Raw genomic sequence first — 19030 nt, forward strand, 5'->3', positions numbered from 1 at the left:
CGATGAAAACGAGTGTAAGTTTCCGGATTGTTCAGTTGGAGCCGTTGGAATAACGGGAAGAAAAGAAATTGGGGACCCGTTTTCCCTCGCTTTAAAGCAACACAACGGTTATTGCAACTACAAATTTCATTATATAAGCTAAAAGCACGTCTAAATCGAGGGTCCATTATTTCTTAAATTCTAAACCTCTTGATTTGGAATACTACTCCGTTATCAATTCTTCATTAAATTTATATTTATATTTTGATGATTTAATTTAAAAATTATTAAATAATTTTTAAAATTTTAAAAAAATTTATTTTATATAAATAATTTAATCTATTTATTTTTATTTAATTGATTTTTTTAGTATAATGTCATTAAGTGTTGTCACAATAAAAACGAGGCATACTTAAATATAATTTTTTAAAATCATAAATAAAATTAAAATTATTTTTTTGAAAAAATAAACACTGATAATTTAGGATTATACTAAAAATACATAAATTATCGCATTGCGAGGATTTTCATGTATATTGATAGAAGTTTATAAAAAAATTGTCTTTGATGCAGGTGAGGAAAATGACTTGCCGCAATTTCCCCACTTAGTTGTAAGGCTGTTTTCTTCTGCTTGGCTCTTGGGAAAATCGAAAGATTCTCATATCATTTCACCTCCTTTTTCAGTTACAAATTTTGTTTTATTTTTCAAGTTCTACTTTAAAATAATATCAAATCCACATATACATGAAAAGAATCCTATCAGCATTGTCTTTTTTTAACATTAGAAAAGGATCAAGTTTTAATTTTTATTTTATTTTATAATGTCTTTATTAATTTAATTTAAATAATTAATAATATCAGTGTAGATTTCTTTTTAAAAAAATCGTTCTAACAAAAAAAAAATCATTGTGATAAGTTAAAATAAATATTTTTTAAATAATTTTATTATAATTTTTATCATAAATGCTATTTTTGACATAATAGCTAAAACTATCCATAGTCCCTTCCAACCCATAAATAGGAGGATAATGCGCTTCAGTTGCATTAGGGCGAAACTAGAAAAAAATTTTAAGAGGTGAAATTAAATTGTAATTTTTACGATAAAAATATAACTTCATCATTTTAATAGATTATATATTTATAAGTTTTAAATGATTAAATCAAAATTTTATATTTTAGGGGTTAAAGTATAATTTTACATTTACTAATTTAAAATTTTAAAGGAATTATATTAAAAAAATTTCATTTTAGGGAGACCAAGACCCTTGCCAGCTCCTAATTTCACTACTACTCATACATATTTGATAACAATACTTATAATAATTAAGTTAAAATTTAATCGACAGTTAAAATAAACATTTCAAAACATAATAAAAGTCGAACTCGAATCGCAAGCTCGCTATCGGTTTTTACAAATAATTAGGGATACGAAGCCTTTCAACATAAATAATTGTGAAAAAGAAAAAGAAAACAATAATATAAGAACTCATTATAGTTTTAGAAAAGGAGGATTAAGGCGTTTGCCAAAATTCAACGTAAAGTACAAAAATATATGAAGCACATATTATTATTTATTTTTGTAAATTTCACAGTCGATTGCATATTTTTTTATTAGGTTAAGTTGTCTTATATATATATATATATTAAATCATGTATTATCCTAACGTTGCCTGCATGAACTTAACTATGAGACTTTCTATATAATTTTAAGTTTTGATAAATAAATAGAATTGTTATAAAAAAGAAGAAGTGATTATTGGATAAATTTTAGAATATATAATTAATAAATCAAAGTGGAATAAATAAATTTAAGTATAGCTGGAAACATGAATAAAGTGATAGACTGTGCAACTATTGCCTTGCAAACTTAGATCCTATTCTATTCACAATCTCTATCCAAGAATTCAATTTTGGAATAAATTAAGTCTATATTCGACTTATAATTATAAATTAAATACTACAAAACAAAATAGAACTAGTAATGGGAAGGTAATAGAGCCAAATTAAAATATCTTTGAAAATATTTCAAATATTTTAAATTAAATTTAAAATAAATCTAAAAGAATCTATAAACTGAGACACAAAGACCTATTGAATTATAGCTCTATTGGCATGAGCATTATAATAATAATAAGTCTCTTGTTCCAAACCCTTTCAAGAAATAAAAGTAAAAATATGATTACAATAGATGTACATTATTACAATATTTAAATAATACCATCACCCAGTTGGATTGAAGATGTTAATAACAATTCTGCCAAACAACATTTGTGTAACAGTTGGCAACTTTAAGGGCCAATCTGATAAAATAAAAGTCTAAGGACCAATATGAGAAACGTTGCCAAGTTCAGGAGCCAATCATTATATTAAACCTTCTTTTTAATATTAACTTCGGCCCATCAGTCCAAGTTTAGATAAGAGACGTAAGAGAATTGGGACAATATTTTAGCCAATTGAAATCTCAAATTAGTGGTTGACCCAAACGAATCAAAATGAGCAGCAAATAGTTAACTAATAGACTCAAATGACAATTTTCTTGGAGGTCCAATCCACTATGAAAGAAAGTTGTTTCAAAAAAATATTTAAAAAAATTAAATAACAACAAAATTAAGTTTTAGTTAAAATTTTGAAAATTATAAATTTTAAGTTATTATTATTATTTTTTTGTCATAGGAGAAAAACACATAAATTAAACAGATACAATTATTGGTGTCATAACACCAATAACATAAGTACCAAGTTGATCAAGAAGCGTCATTAAAGGAGAATAATAGAAAACACTTTGCAGTGCTTGTTCCCAAGCCATCAATGCTAGGCCATCAACAAGTTCATTACCCTCCCTGTAAACAAGTTGGATAACCATGTCCCACTCCTTCAAACAGAGTTAAACTTTCCGAATTAAATTGATCTCTCCATCTTTAGTATCGCTGGTCAACATGCTAACAACATCAAAACTTTGTTGTCCACTCATCCAAGCAAGCATGAGTTCTTCAACCACACCCCACATCATCGCTTCCATATTGAACATGAGTTGTTGAGTCTAGAAAACTCAACAACCCATTCTCTATTCCAATCCTACATAACCCCCCCACAAGCAGACACACTAGTAGAATGTTAACATTAATGGGAGACAACATTAATGGCAAACAATACAAAGTGGTGCAAGTTTAGCACCCTAAAGTTGACTTTGAAAAAGTGGCATGAGATAATTTTTTTTTGGTCCTTGAGATAATGGGCTATTTATTGTTTGGTCCTTAAACCTCAACTATAAATAGGCCTTCTCATTTCTCATTTCAATTCATCCTAACCAATCTTTCTCTCTTAGTTTTCTCTCTTCTCCCATTTGAGAATTCTTAAGGAATTCTATTTGTTTGTAATACTTTGGAGATAGTAAAGTTATCATCTGGTGTTAGTGCCCGAGGACGTAGGTATAATTTACCGAACCTCGTTAAATCTCTTGTGTTCTTTCTTGTCCTATTTTTCTTTCAATATTTGAGGGTATAATAGTAGTATTTCATTGTGCTATTAAATTACTATAGAAGGGATATTCTGTCTAAGGAAAGACTTGGTATTTAAGAGATCCATGTGATCCACCTCTCTTCCCTGGGAATTGAACTTTGTGTGATTTTTTAGTACAATAATTTACACGCTTCCGACCCTATTAGAACAACAAGTGGTATCAAGAGCCGAAGGTTAATCGTAGTATGCTCTGTGGTTGCAGTTTGAACTGATCTTCCACATCAGAAAAGATTTCCTTAGGTATATTGAAAGATTATGGAGAAAACAGTCGGTGTAGGAGCTTCAACATCGTCCATGTGGACAAGACCAACAATTGCAAATGCAAGATTGGCCGTGGAGATCTTTGATGGCACGGGCCATTTTGGTATGTGGCAAAGTGAGGTTCTAGATGCCCTTTTTCAGCAGGGTCTAGACATTGCCATTGATGAAGAGAAACCAGATGATGTACAGGAGAAAGATTGGAAGGCGATCAATCGGTTGGCATGTGGCACAATTCGATCATGCCTTTCTCGAGAGCAGAGTATGCTTTTTCAAAGGAGACTTCTGCAAATAAGTTGTGGGTGGCACTTGAAGAAAAATTTTTGAAGAAAAACAGTCAAAATAAGCTCCACTTGAAGAATAAGGGAAAAGCTGCTGTAGATGCTTGTGTTGCTAAGCATGATACTAGTGACTCTGAACTATCACTGGTTGCATCATCATCGTCGTTCCATTCAGATGAGTGGATATTGGATTCGGGTTGTACCTATCATATGTCCCCTAACCGGGAGTGGTTCTCTGATTTAGTAGAACTAAATGGAGGAGTTGTTTATATGGGCAATGACAATGCCTGTAAAACTGTTGGGATAGGTTCAATCCAATTAAAGAATAAAGATGGATCAACCAGAGTTCTGACTGATGTTCGGTACGTGCCCAGTTTGAAGAAAAATCTCATCTCATTGGGAGCCTTGGAATCCAATGGTTCAGTTGTTACTATGAGAGATGAGGTTTTGAAAGTGACATCTGGCGCACTTGTGATATTGAAGGGCATCAGGAAAAATAACTTGTATTACTACCAAGGTAGTACAGTTATTGGAGCAGTCGCTACAGCTTCCGGTAACAAAGAATTGGACTCAATGCAGTTGTGGCATATGAAGTTGGGACATGCCAGCGAAAAATCCTTGCAAATTCTGGCAAAGCAAGGATTGTTGAAAGGTGCAAAGGCTTGCAAATTAAAATTTTGCGAGCATTGTGTTCTGGGAAAGCAAAAGAGAGTGAAATTCGGTACTGCTATCCATAATACAAAAGGTATTTTGGAATATGTTCACTCAGATGTGTGGGGGCCTTCCAAGACACCTTCATTGGGAGGAAAACACTACTTTGTTACTTTTGCTGATGACTTTTCCAGAAGAGTTTGGGTGTATACCATGAGAACTAAGGATGAAGTGCTTAGAGTTTTTCTTAAATGGAAAACTATGATCGAAAACCAGACTGGCAAGAAAATCAAGCGGCTTAGGACGGACAATGGAGGGGAATATAAAAGTGATCCGTTCTTCGATTTGTGCCAAGAGTATGGTATTGTTCGACACTTCACAGTTAGGGATACACCACAACAGAATGGAGTGGCAGAGCGTATGAATCGAACATTGCTGGAGAAAGTTCGATGTATGTTGTCCAATGCTGGGTTGGGCAAGCAATTTTGGGCTGAGGCTGTGACATACGCTGGTCATCTTGTTAATCGTTTGCCATCATCTGCATTAGAAAGAAAAACTCCTATGGAGGTATGGTCTGGAAAACCGGGTACAGATTATGATTCCTTACATGTGTTTGGAACCACTGCATATTACCATGTGAAGGAGTCAAAGTTAGATCCGAGGGCAAAGAAAGCTCTCTTTATGGGAATCACTTCTGGAGTGAAGGGATTTCGTCTTTGGTGCTTAAGCACAAAGAAAATGATCTGTAGCAGAGATGTTACCTTTGATGAATCTGCCACATTGAAAAAGGTAGCAGATAAAGATATTCAGACGAGCAATACTCCACAGCAGGTGGAGTGTACTCCAAAACAGGTGGAGTTTGAGCAGATGGGGATTTGCCCAGTTAATAAGTCTAATTCTCCAGCCACAATGGAGGAATTAGAGGTTGAAGAGGTTCTGACCCAAGAACCACTAAGTACACCAGAACCAGTTGCAGTTGCAAGGCCACGGAGAGAAATTCGTAAACCTGCTCGATTTACTGATATGGTGGCCTACGCCCTTCCCGTTGTTGATGATATTCCTATCACTTATCAATAAGCAATGCAAAGCTTAGAAAGTGATAAATGGAAAAGCGCCATGGATGAAGAAATACAGTCTCTCCGGAAGAACAATACTTGGGAGTTGGCGCAATTACCGAAAGGTAAAAGGGCAATCGGATGCAAGTGGGTATTCGCAAAGAAAGATGGATCTCCTAGCAAGAAGGATATTCGCTACAAGGCAAGATTGGTAGCTAAAGGCTACGCTCAGAAGGAGGGAATTGACTACAATGATGTATTTTCCCCTGTTGTGAAGCATTCCTCCATTAGAATTTTGTTGGCCTTGGTAGCACAGTTGAATTTGGAGCTAGCTCAAGTTGATGTTAAGACGGCTTTCTTGCATGGTGAGTTAGAAGAGGAGATCTATATGACTCAGCCCGAAGGATACATAGATGCTGGTGGTAGAAATTGGGTTTGTAAGCTGAACAAATCGCTATATGGATTGAAGCAATCCCCGAGGCAGTGGTACAAGCGATTTGATAGCTTTATGAGAAGGCAGAAGTACACAAGAAGCAAATATGACAATTGTGTATATTTGCAGAAGCTGCATGACGGATCTTTCATTTATCTACTCTTGTATGTTGATGATATGTTAATCGCTTCGAAGAGCCAAAATGAGATAGATAAGCTGAAGGCTCAGTTGAATCAAGAGTTCGAGATGAAATATCTAGGTGAGGCCAAGAAGATTCTCAGCATGGAGATAAGTAGAGATAGACCGAGAGGCAAGCTCTGTTTAAATCAGAAGCAATATCTGAAAAAGGTATTACAATGTTTTGGTGTAAATGAAAACATAAAACATGTAAGTACCCCACTTGCTTCTCATTTGAAACTCAGTGCTCAATTATCTCCGAAAACTGAAGAAGAAAGAGAATATATGGTGAAAGTCCCATATGCTAATGCAGTTGGGAGTTTGATGTATGCGATGGTGTGTACGAGGCCTGACATTTCACAAGCTGTTGGAGTTGTGAGCAGGTATATGCATGATCCTGGAAAAGGACATTGGCAAGCTGTGAAATGGATTCTACGGTATCTTCGAAAAACTGTAGATGTTGGTTTAATTTTTGAACAGGATGAAGCACTTGGTCAGTTTGTAGTTGGATATGTTGATTCCGACTTTGCTGGTGATTTAGATAAACGTCGTTCAACTACGGGGTATCTGTTTACTCTTGCGAAAGCCCCAGTGAGTTGGAAGTCTACCTTACAGTCTACAGTAGCTGTGTCTACTACAGAGGCAGAATATATGGCAGTTACAGAAGCTGTTAAGGAGGCTATTTGGCTTAATGGATTGTTGAAAGACTTAGGAGTTGTTCAAAGTCACATAAGTTTATATTGTGACAGTCAGAGCGCTATTCATTTAGCGAAAAATCAAGTCTATAATTCAAGAACCAAGCATATCGATGTAAGATATCACTTTGTGCGGGAAGTCTTTGAAAAAGGAAAAATTCTACTTCAGAAGATTCCGACAGCAGATAATCCCGCAGATATGATGACCAAGGTGGTAACAACAATCAAGTTTAATCATTGTTTGAACTTGATTAACATCCTAAGAATTTGAGCACCTTCAGGTGTATGGCACTCGAGAGTGCATTTGTAGGTACTACAAAAGATAGCTTTATCGAATTTGGGGAGTTGAAGGAAGTGTGTGAAGATGTGATTATCCTAATCAAATCTTCAAGGTGGAGATTGTTAACATTAATGGGAGACAACATTAATGGCAAACAATACAAAGTGGTGCAAGTTTAGCACCCTAAAGTTGACTTTGAAAAAGTGGCATGGGATAATTTTTTTTTTGGTCCTTGAGATAATGGGCTATTTATTGTTTGGTCCTTAAACCTCAACTATAAATAGGCCTTCTCATTTCTCATTTTAATTCATCCCAACCAATCTTTCTCTCTTAGTTTTCTCTCTTCTCCCATTTGAGAATTCTTAAGGAATTCTATTTGTTTGTAATACTTTGGAGATAGTAAAGTTATCATCTGGTGTTAGTGCCCGAGGACGTAGGTATAATTTACCGAACCTCGTTAAATCTCTTGTGTTCTTTCTTGTCCTATTTTTCTTTCAATATTTGAGGGTATAATAGTAGTATTTCATTGTGCTATTAAATTACTATAGAAGGGATATTCTGTCTAAGGAAAGACTTGGTATTTAAGAGATCCATGTGATCCACCTCTCTTCCCTGGGAATTGAACTTTGTGTGATTTTTTAGTACAATAATTTACACGCTTCCGACCCTATTGGAACAACATAGAAGACTTACAAACACCATCAATATTCAACTTGCACCATCCCGAATTAGGTTTCCTCCAACTAGCCAATAATCACATTTCTCGAGCGGCTACTTATGATATTGTTATTAGCATTCTCCATATCGCACCAATACATTGTTGCTGCAGTTGCAAACTCCTTTGCAATACCTATTCAAGCTCTACAAAATTGCCATAAAAAATGAATCTATTCATTTGCTTCCGTAGGCTCCAACATAATCCTCTAAAGAGGATATCCCAACCAAAACTATCTCGAGCAAAGTAACTGGGATTAGAAAGATTCTCGTTCACCCATCAGGAATCTGCATAGTCATGAATTCAACAAGTTTCTCCTCTCAAATTGCTTCCAAATGACCGACGCTACAATACATCCATGAAGCACATGGTCCAAAGTTTCATCCTCAACTTTGCACACTTCACACCTCGCATCAATGGTCATATGCCTTCTCTTCCTTTCATTGTTTGTTAACAATTTACCCAAGCACATTAACTATAGAAAAACTCGAATTCTTTGGCGTCCTCTAAATACTGTTATTATTTTATTAATTTTATATATACAAATAAGTTGGTGAGATAAACTCAATTAGCGTATTAATATATGTACTAATGATAGAGTTTTAATTTCCTTGTAGAAGAAATTAACATTTAATTCGTAAGGTAAAATACAAAATTGCTTTCAAGTTTTTTTTTAGCAGTTATGCATATTAGTAAAGAAAAGAAATCATTATAATGTTAACTTTTAATATATATATATAATCAAACAATGTCACTTTCAAAAAAAAAAAATAAATAAACAATGTCAAATTAAAAAACCAAAATACCCTACTACTAAACCTAAAAAAAAACCCTAGAAAATTACCCTAATAATAATAACCAAAGCTTTAGGCGAAAACTGAATATGAAATTACTATTAAAATATCAGCAGTTTGATTTTGAATATGCAACGCAGTCCCTAATTGAAAGCCCAGGCGTTCTCCCTCCTTATCTCTTCTTCTTCTTCGGGGGTGAAATCATTCTCTATGTTGAAGGTTTTTCGAATCTCCTCCGGCGACTTTCCCTTTATCATGTCCGCCACCGTTTGGCACATCAAACCCAACAAGCTCTTTATATTCAAAAAGTTAGCCGCCTGAAATCCAATTTTCAATTTAAAAAATTCAAGATCGTTTAAGAAGCACGATAATGGCAGAATCGTAAATAGAGAAAGAAACTAACCAATGTGAGATAATAGAGGGTGTTCTGGTCAACTTTGGCGAAATTGGCATCCCAATCTTTAAATTTAGTAGGCAATTCATCGTCCTTATCATCGACGTGCTTGGTGCAAAACTCGAGGACCTTGGCTAAGGTGTTACCGGTTACGCCGGGGATAGGGATTTCGCCGTCGGCGCAGTCGTCTTCGATCATGTTCTTGATAGTCTGTGATTTAAGCGCCACCGCTTCGTCCACCACGAAAATCACTCCGTCGGAGCTCTTCAATGTAACCTTCTTGGAAGTTGACGACGCCATTGTTGGTGGTTGAAGAAAACCCTAATCCAAACAGAGAGCGAAAATATGATGCTTAAGATTATTAATAACGACTGAGGGAAAGTTTATGCAAAAAGTGAGGGAAACTCGTATGGTATTTATAGAAGGATTTAGCGTACGCACGTACTGAATTGAACCTAATTCTACTCATACTAGGATTTTACAATGAATAAAATAAAATAAGTGCATGTAAATTCTAGTAAATATAAAACTCTCAATTTGGGCCTGGAAAAAAATTAAATTTCATCTCTCTATAATGCCATCAATATATTCATTAGCTAATTTAATTAAATAATTATTCCCTATATATTATTTTCATTTAACAAAACCCATTCTAAAATATATTGGTCTAACTAATTAAATATTAATATTAATATTAATATTCAAATCTTGACTGAATTTTTTTATTATTTCAATATTAATATTTTTAAAATTAAATAACATTAATATAATTTATTCTAAATTAGTTAAATACATTTAAAAATGCTTTATAAATTACTTACCTTTTCAATTAATTAATGATTTTTCAATAATTTTATTAAAAATTTAATTTATACAACTGCCCCATATATTACATAAGAATACACACTAATATAGTAATAAATTTATTTGAATATTATGCATGTAAAAACGATCGGATTATTATATTGTACATATTCAATTGTTTTACTAACAATTGGCAGTTAGTATTTTGCATGCTTTGCTTTACGCTTTTCCCTATCGATATGATAGCATATAATAAACACAATTATTTAAAAATTAAATTATTAAAATATTAATTGTATAAATTATTAAACTATTTATATGGTTGGTTAGGACTCAGTCCCTAAAATAATTTTTTTTTTCATTTAGACCCTTTAAATTTTTTAAAATTTTAAATTAATAATGATATAATTGTACTTTGACCCCCCAAAAAATGATAAAAAAAATTGATTTAATCTTTTAAAAATCTCATTAAGTAAAAGTCAATTATCTATCCAATCTAATATTAATTGGATGCTTGAATACTTAGAGACTTTCATGCGTTTGTATACAAAGTATCTTCCAACCCTTCTACAACAATTCATTAGTTAATTAGACATTCCCCTTATCTAATCTAATTCAAAACTCCTCTAATAGCCACTCCATTAATAAGCAGGGCTCCCATATCAAGATTTACTGATTTCCTTCCACTACTTTAGTTTTTCCTTGAATCCTATTCAAATGGTTAAATTTTATTTTTACTATCATAAAAATTAAAATTTAATTTTTTTCCCTAAATAAATTTAATGTAAATGATTTGAAGAAGGGTACACTTTTTTTTAATTATTTTAATATCTCAGATGAGTTAACCAATAAGTTATAAAGGGCTAAAAATGATTTTTTTTAAATATATATTTTAAAATTTTAGAGTTACGACTAAATTGATAGATTTTGTAAACATTGAGGACAAATTTTATTAAACTTTTTAGAATTAGAACTAAAATGTCAAAATTCATAAACATTGAGAGCTAAATTTGTTGAATTTTTTTATATTTAGGATCAAATTGATAAAATATGTAAATATTAGAGGTCTAATTTTTTATTAGACCAATAAAAAAAGCCACATCAATTAAGAGTGATTAAAATATTTAATTTTAAAAATTTTAACGATTAAATTTAAAAAAAATAATAGTTAGATAATTAAAATAGAATAAAAATCATAATTAGATGATATTTTTATAGTTTACCCATAAAAAATAATTTTTAGCTGACAAAAATGTAATGGACTAATATTTGAGAAGCATGCTTAAAACGTATTTCGGATGACAAAAATATTTAATTTAACATTGTTTTTAGTGTTAAAAAAGGTGTTTTAATACATCATAAAAAAATGTTATCATATTTCTGTTTGTATATAAAAAAATTAAATACATTAACCAATGTCACACTCACGATAATAATAAAAGCATTAAATTGAAAAAAAAAATCCTCTAATCTAGAAAATACTAAACCCTGAAAATATAACAATAATAATAATAAAATAACTAAAAACCAATATAACGAAAATGTCCTCTAATCGACAATCCTATCGTAATATCGACACTTTGATTTGAATGCATGGAATCCCTAATCGAAAGCCCAGGCGTTCTCCCTCCTTATCTTTTCTTCTTCTTCAGGGGTGAAATCGTTCTTTATGTTGAAGGTTTTCCGAATCTCCACCGGCGACTTTCCCTTCATCATGTTCGCCACCGTTTTGCACGTCAAATCCAGCAAGCTCTTTATTTCCAAAAAGTTAGCCGCCTGAAATCCAATTTTCAATTTCAAAAAATTATTATTATCATTCACGATTTCAAAATCGCTTAAGAATCACGACAATGGCAGAATCATAAACAAGAAAAAAAAAACGAAAGAAAAAAACCAACCGAGATGAGATCAAAGAGGGTGGTCTGGTCAACTTTCACGAAATCAGCTTCCCACTCTTCAAATTCAGTAGTCGGCTCACCGTACTTACCATCGACATGGTTGTTGCAATACTCGAGGACCTTGGCTAAGATCTTACCGGTGACGATGGGGATAGGGATTTCGCCATCGGCGCAGTCATCTTCGATCATGCACTTGATAGGTTGCAATTTAAGCGCCACCGCTTCGACCACCTCGAAAGTCTCTCCGTCGGAGCTCTTCACTATAATCTTCTTGGAAGTCGACGCCATTGTTGTTGGTTGAAGAAACCCTAATCCAAACAGTGAGCGCGAAAATCGAAGGCTTAAGATTATAAAAAAGTGAGGGAAACTCGTAAGGTATTTATAGATGGATAACTATTAGCATACGTCATTGAATTTAGACCTAATTCCACTCGCACTAGGATTTTAAATACAGTGAATTCTATAATAAAATAACTTCTAGTTGAATTTCACATGATTTGAAATTTTATATCATACCTTTAATTAATTAATACTTATAATTATATTGGTTAAAATTGTTCCACAATTGTTAGTAAAATAACACTAATATAAATTTTTTTATATTAATTACAAGATTGAACAAGAATAATATTAATATATATAATTAGAAATAGAAAACAAAATTAAATTGAAATATTATATTGTTAGTTGAGGCCTGTTTAAATAGTCTTTTTAAGACAGATTTGACCAATTCTTTAGGTGCTAAAGAAAAATCGACTATCTTCCAAGATACATCATTGAAAAGTATATTGAATAATATTCGATATTTCGAAAAAGTTGGAAAATATTTTTATTATTAAAAACATCATAATGAGTTAAAGAGCAAAATTTTCAAGAAAATTTAAAGTTAATGTCTAATTAACTATGTTTAAATATTTAGATAACTAAAAGATTATAAAAGTAGAGGCTCATTGTTGTTGTGGTGTGGTATTGATTCTATATTCGATTTTTGTTGCTATGTGCTCTACTTATTTTGCTGCTGTAAACCGATTTTGTTGGGATTGGTGCAACGCAAGATATGGATTAGAAGTTGTCTTTGTTGCTAAAGCTTGATTGGGGTTCAATTTTTGTGAAATGGTATTTCGTGGTTGTCGTGAGTTTGTCCGATTGATGTCGTGAGGTTCTTATTGTTAGTTTTTCTAGTTCTTGTGAAATGGTCTTTTGGTGGCTGTCGTGAGGTTTTTATTGTTGTTATTGCTGCTGCTAGTTTTTATTCGATTTTAGGTCAGCTCTTTTTGCCCAAATCTGAATGATCCTATGATATTGAAAACTCTATGTAGTGGGCTAAGTTGATTATTGAATGATCAATTTTTTTTAAAACATTGTAAAAGTAGGGAGCCAAAATATATGATTAGGGGCTAAATCTCAATTTAAATATGGTAGAAGAATCAACATCATAATTTTACAAAAAGGAAATCTTGATAAAGTGTTTCATATAAGAATCTGATTATCTTGTAAAACAAGTGTATTATATTGTAAATATTCAATTATTTTACCAACTTTGACAATTATTATTGGGATAAATTTTAAAATTATATATTAACTTTGATTTGAACTTCGATTCATTATAATTTTATACATAAAAATTTAATTTCATTTAATTCTCACAAATAATTGACACAATTATTGATATAGCATCATTTTATGTGTATGATCACACTAAATCAAAATTTTGTGTATAATTACAATAAATCAAAATTTCATATATAAAATTATATAAAATTACACATTAAACTAAAACTCATATATAAATTTGTAATTTATCCCAAAATAATTTCCATGACATCTGAATTTATATATATATATTCTTTGTCATCTTATTGTAAATTTCTGTCTATGTCATAGATCTTTTGCTTCTTAAACCCTAGGGACTACCTAAAAAACAAGACCAAAAAAAAAAAATCGACAAGGGTTGTTGTAACTCGAGTTCACCCCTCATGGGAAAACTTTCTTCTTTTTCCCGGGAAATTCTACTGTTTGACTAAGAAACCAACGCCTCTATGCTAGCTTTCTTTGCTGTTTTACAAACAGGACAAGAATCAAGCAAGGCTTCACAATTCTTACACGAACAAAGATGTCTGCAAGGAAGGAACAAAACACAAGTACTTCGACTATTACAACATTTGCAAACCATTCTTGTATCCTCATCTTCACAACATGATTCTGCATCGTCGACTCCATTGATGAAACAACACGAAGCTCGTTCTTTTAACGCTTCAAGCTTCTTGTTCAAACACATAGCCATTGCTTCCTTTTCATAAGCCACTTTTTTCCATCCTTGGTTATCCATCTCTAGTTTCTTCAACAGATTTTGTAATTCTATTAATTTGTTTTTTGCTTTTTGTATCTCCTCGTCTTTTTGATTCAGTAAAATCAATGCCCTCGATTCTATTTTGTTTAAAAACATAGTAATTTGCTGGTTTCTTTGTTGTTCCAGCAACAATCGCAATCTCTCATTCTGAATAACAAGAAACAAAAAAAATCATGAAAGAAAAACCGACAATGAAGATCTAAATCATCTTTTAGTTTCTTTCAATTTCAATTCAAAAAACCGAAATAATAATAATAAATTTAACTCTTAATATTTACATATATTATCAATTTAGTCTCGATTTTAAAAAATTTAATAAATTGAATTTTTAGCATTTACTCATTTACATAATATTACATTTATTAATTTAATGCCAAATGAAATGTCAATTGAAAAGGTATTTTTATTTTTTTGTTTTTTTGTTTTTCTTTTTACCTGTGATATGATGAACTGATCAATCTCATGTCGCTGCTGCAACTGTTGCTGTCGATGATCAAAAAGGAACTGATTAAACGCGCCACTGCCAAGGCCACCATTGTCGCCGCTGCCGCTGCCGCTACCACCACCACCACCACCAAAGCAAACATTGTCAGAATAGAACTGAGCTTCTTGTATGGCCATTTTTTTCCAATCAACAAACAAAACTCCCTCAAAAATAAAGCCAAGAATTCAAATCAAACCCTCTTTTTTTCTTCTCAAAATCAGATAAAACACTCAGATGTTTTTATCATTTTTTCTCACTTGGATCAAAGAAAACTCTTTTTTGAACAAAAAGGAAGTGAAAAGGGTGATGAAGTCAAAGATATGAAGATGAAGATGAATATATATATACACGAAATTTGAATGCACAATGTATTAAAGTAACTGAAAAAATACATAAAAGGAAAGACAGAAAAAAAGACAGGCTACTAATTGCTCATAGAAATGTCAAATATGTCAGTTTAAGTCACAATTGAAAAGCCTGAAGAAAAGGATTTACTATAACAACTCCTGCCAAGTCACATTTCAACTTTTATTTATATATAGCAATTATTTATATGGAATCCAGTGGTGCTTAATTAACGTTGCCAAAATAACTCACAAACTGTTGTGTTTTACTTTTTAGGTAAAACATAAAATAATACCCACGTGTTTGTTTCTAAAGTTGTACATGGTTGGGCCGGTTTCTAATAAAAATTTACTCAATTGATATACTGGGGTCATTTCAAAAAACGGTTTTAAAAATTTATTCAAACTTGATCAGGGGGAAGCTAGGGCTAACAAGGTTCGGTCTCCTTTAAAACTGTTATGTAGGCTTTTAAATTTTTTTAAAAATTTTAAATTAATAAAAATAAAATTGTATTTGACTCTTCTAAAATTATAAAAATTCGATTTAATTCATTATAAAGATATAGATTATAAAAAATTAAAATCAGCCCCCTAAAAAATTGTTCTTGCTTCGCCCCTGAACTTGATCTGAATAAAAATGTTAAAACCCATTCTGATTTGCCCGTATTAATTTTTTTACACCTACAATGTGAATGTATCATAATAGCTAGTATTGTTGAATTTAGTGTTATTAATCAATTTAATACAAATTTACTTTAAAAAATATGATCTAAAAACCATGTTTTAAGAAAACAATAAAATATTTAAACAAGGATGTTTTTATCTTTCACCATTTTTATATTTAAATAAAACAATTAAAAACCAAATAATAGAGTTTGAATCCAAAATAATAGGAATCTACACAAATATTTTATCAATCCACCTCTAATTTTCTTTCACCCCATCGACCATTGCGACATAATATATAGGTTAAAATATATCATAAGTTCTTGTAATTTTTATAAAATTTGAATTTAATCTCTCTATTTTCATATTTCAACATTTAAATGCAACTATTAACACTTATTTTGTTAAATTCACGTTCATTATAATATTACTTTTTAGTTAGGTGAATGGTAAGTGAGTATTTTCTTAATTTCAAAATGGCACAGCAATAAATTTAAAAGTGATAACAATAGAAGAGGAATTTTAAATTTTAAAAAGTAGAGGAACTAAAATACCGGAAAATAAAAGTATAGGGACTAAATTTTAAATTTGTAAAGAGTTAGAGGGATCTATGACATATTATATTAGATCCCGACAGAGCCCACAAGGATCCAGCCCATTGTGGCTTCTAACATGGGACTTTGGGCTATCTATCTGTGCGTTCTTTCGTGCCTTTCAATGGAGGCTTATCCCTCTCACCTTAAAACATAAATACATACACAAATTAAGAAAACAATCCAAAACCCTTATAGCTTCGCTTTGGTAGCTTTCAGTTTTGGCGGGAGGATAGAGGAGAGAGATCTCTGCGAAGAATCCATGGCGGGCGATTCAGAGATGAACCCAGAGCAGGTAGAAGAAGAGTTCAGCGTATGGAAGAAGAACACCCCTTTCCTCTATGATCTCGTCATTTCTCACCCTCTCGAATGGCCTTCTTTGACTGTCCATTGGGTTCCTTCTTCTCCCACTCCTTACGGATCTGACCCTACTTTTAACGTTCACAAACTCGTCCTCGGAACTCACACCAGCGGCGGCGCCCCCGATTTTCTAATGATAGCCGACGGAGTTCTCCCCACTCTCGCCTCTGAATCCAATATCGCTGCTAAAAATGATGACCCAGTTATCCCTAAGGTTTGTTATTTTGTTTCAGTTTTTTAGGTTTTCATTTACTTAATTTCGTGGGCACTCTCAGTCTTCGATGATATTTATTGAATTGTATCGTATTATAGTTCTTGTTTATGGGCAGTGTTCTTTGGCTACCAATTGTTTGATGAAATTACTAGCCGGAGTTTGTTTGCTGATGATAGGTTGAGATAACACAGAAAATGCGTGTTGATGGGGAAGTCAACAGGGCTAGATGTATGCCTCAAAACCCGGTTATTATCGGCGCAAAGACCAGTGGCTCCGACGTTTTCGTGTTTGATTATGCCAAGCAGGCTGCAGCTAAAGAGCAGGAGGGTGACTGTGTTGCTGATTTGAGGTTGAGGGGTCATGAAAAGGAAGGGTATGGATTATCATGGAGTCCATTTAAGGAGGGTTATCTTTTGAGTGGTTCACAAGACCATAAGATATGCCTTTGGGACTTGTCTTCTTGGCCTCAAGATAAGGTTCTTGATGCAACCCATGTTTATGAGGTATTTATAGGACTTTGCTCTTTTGTTTCATAGGAAATGCTCGGATTTTTTTACCTTGAAAACATTTATTACTTGATTGTGAGTATCTGTGAATGTACTTGTAGGCCCATGAGAGTGTGGTTGAAGATGTGTCATGGCATTTGAAGAATGAGAATATATTTGGTTCTTCTGGTGATGATTGTATGTTAATGATCTGGGACTTGCGCACTAACCAAACTGAACAACGTGTTAAAGCTCACGACAGAGAGGTGAATTAACAAATTTTACCCTAATATTACAGTCTTTGTGTAGTATTATGTTTCCATTTCCATTTGATCATCGGATAAGAAATGTTTGTTTTTTGGTCTCAGATCAATTATTTGTCATTCAATCCTTATAATGAGTGGGTTCTGGCTACAGCATCGTCCGACTCCACCGTAGGTTTGTTTGATGTACGAAAGCTGACTGTACCTTTGCATGTTTTAAGCAGCCACAGGTGAGTTTACTGCCTCTTAGATCGATCCCTGTGTTTATATGCCAAAGCTAGTTACAATTCGATTCTATCTTTCAGTATATGCGGTAATATAGTTCTAGCTGCATCCAAACTCCATTAGTAAAGAAATATTTTACTGCACAAATGGTGCTTGAAATCATTGAAATAGGTTTTGTAACCTCGGGTTTGTCTTTTACAGTGGAGAGGTCTTTCAGGTAGAATGGGATCCTAATCACGAGACGGTGCTGGCATCTTCTGGTGATGATAGGAGGTTGATGATTTGGGACCTTAACAGGTAGTTCATGTTTGGATCGATACTAGGAATCTGTTAAATGCTTTTATTTTGCCTGTCATATATCACTTATTATGCTTTCCCTTCGTTTTTGCTTCCAAACTTTTTGTGATCATCATGTTACTCGGACTTGGGTGTGAGCGTGAGTGTGAGATACAGAGTCTTTGATAAACATGGATATATTTGTACTTTCATGATTCTTTTATGTATTTGGAGGAACCTTGGAGGTCCTATCCTCAACCATGCTCCCGAACTGCTCTGTTCTCATGTAATTCGATCATGTCCACCTTTAGCATTGGCTCATTCATAAACATTCTCCTCCTCTGCGCTCTCCCTCAGGATCAATAATTGGCTTATTCTCAATGATTTGCAGGATTGGAGAAGAGCAATTAGAAATCGAATTAGATGCCGATGATGGCCCTCCTGAACTTCTCTTTTCTCATGGAGGCCATAAAGCTAAGATTTCAGATTTCTCGTGGAACAAAAATGAGCCATGGGTGATTTCTAGTGTAGCTGAAGACAACACACTTCAAGTGTGGCAATTGGCAGAGAGTATATATCGAGACGAGGATGACACTCAAACTGCCGAAGACCATCCATAGTCCATAGAAGTTGGATTTAGAGTTTTAAGGATATGACCTTTTTAAGTAAGATCATTGTGAGTTTATAATAATGTTTTGTATGTGGACAGCTTTAGGAGTCTTTTAACATGTAATTTAATATTCAAACCTTGTGCCTGCTGTTGAACTAAATTTGATGTAAAACTTATGACACTGAAGTTTGGTTTCAACTTAATTGAGTTTTATCGCCGACCCTAAC

The 19030-nt window shown here is 32.9% G+C and overlaps 4 protein-coding genes across 4 annotated transcripts; 1 reads left to right on the forward strand and 3 right to left on the reverse strand.

Moving 5' to 3' along the window:
* Nucleotides 1-8743: 8743 nt before the first annotated feature.
* LOC107936971 (SKP1-like protein 1B) lies at nt 8744-9729 on the reverse strand. Its single transcript, XM_016869770.2, has 2 exons — nt 9241-9729; nt 8744-9154 (listed from the first exon to the last, which is right to left on the reverse strand). Exons 1-2 carry the CDS (start codon nt 9529-9531, stop codon nt 8981-8983), a joined length of 465 nt encoding a protein of 154 aa, XP_016725259.1. The 5' UTR covers nt 9532-9729; the 3' UTR covers nt 8744-8980.
* A 1631-nt stretch (nt 9730-11360) lies between these two features.
* On the reverse strand, nt 11361-12266 carry LOC107936972 (SKP1-like protein 1A). Its single transcript, XM_016869771.2, has 2 exons — nt 11934-12266; nt 11361-11811 (listed from the first exon to the last, which is right to left on the reverse strand). The coding sequence occupies exons 1-2, from the start codon at nt 12219-12221 to the stop codon at nt 11638-11640; spliced, it is 462 nt and encodes a 153-aa protein (XP_016725260.1). The 5' UTR covers nt 12222-12266; the 3' UTR covers nt 11361-11637.
* A 1449-nt stretch (nt 12267-13715) lies between these two features.
* LOC107936975 (E3 ubiquitin-protein ligase BOI) lies at nt 13716-15061 on the reverse strand. The gene is made up of 2 exons (XM_016869775.2): nt 14719-15061; nt 13716-14430 (listed from the first exon to the last, which is right to left on the reverse strand). Exons 1-2 carry the CDS (start codon nt 14902-14904, stop codon nt 13954-13956), a joined length of 663 nt encoding a protein of 220 aa, XP_016725264.1. The 5' UTR covers nt 14905-15061; the 3' UTR covers nt 13716-13953.
* A 1372-nt stretch (nt 15062-16433) lies between these two features.
* LOC107936990 (WD-40 repeat-containing protein MSI3) lies at nt 16434-19006 on the forward strand. The gene is made up of 6 exons (XM_016869800.2): nt 16434-16944; nt 17121-17447; nt 17552-17695; nt 17798-17922; nt 18119-18214; nt 18585-19006. The coding sequence occupies exons 1-6, from the start codon at nt 16633-16635 to the stop codon at nt 18811-18813; spliced, it is 1233 nt and encodes a 410-aa protein (XP_016725289.1). The 5' UTR covers nt 16434-16632; the 3' UTR covers nt 18814-19006.
* The last annotated feature ends 24 nt before the right edge of the window (nt 19007-19030 follow it).

Source organism: Gossypium hirsutum, chromosome A01 (genome assembly GCF_007990345.1).
Source record: "Gossypium hirsutum isolate 1008001.06 chromosome A01, Gossypium_hirsutum_v2.1, whole genome shotgun sequence".
Classification (NCBI taxonomy): Eukaryota; Viridiplantae; Streptophyta; class Magnoliopsida; order Malvales; family Malvaceae; genus Gossypium; species Gossypium hirsutum.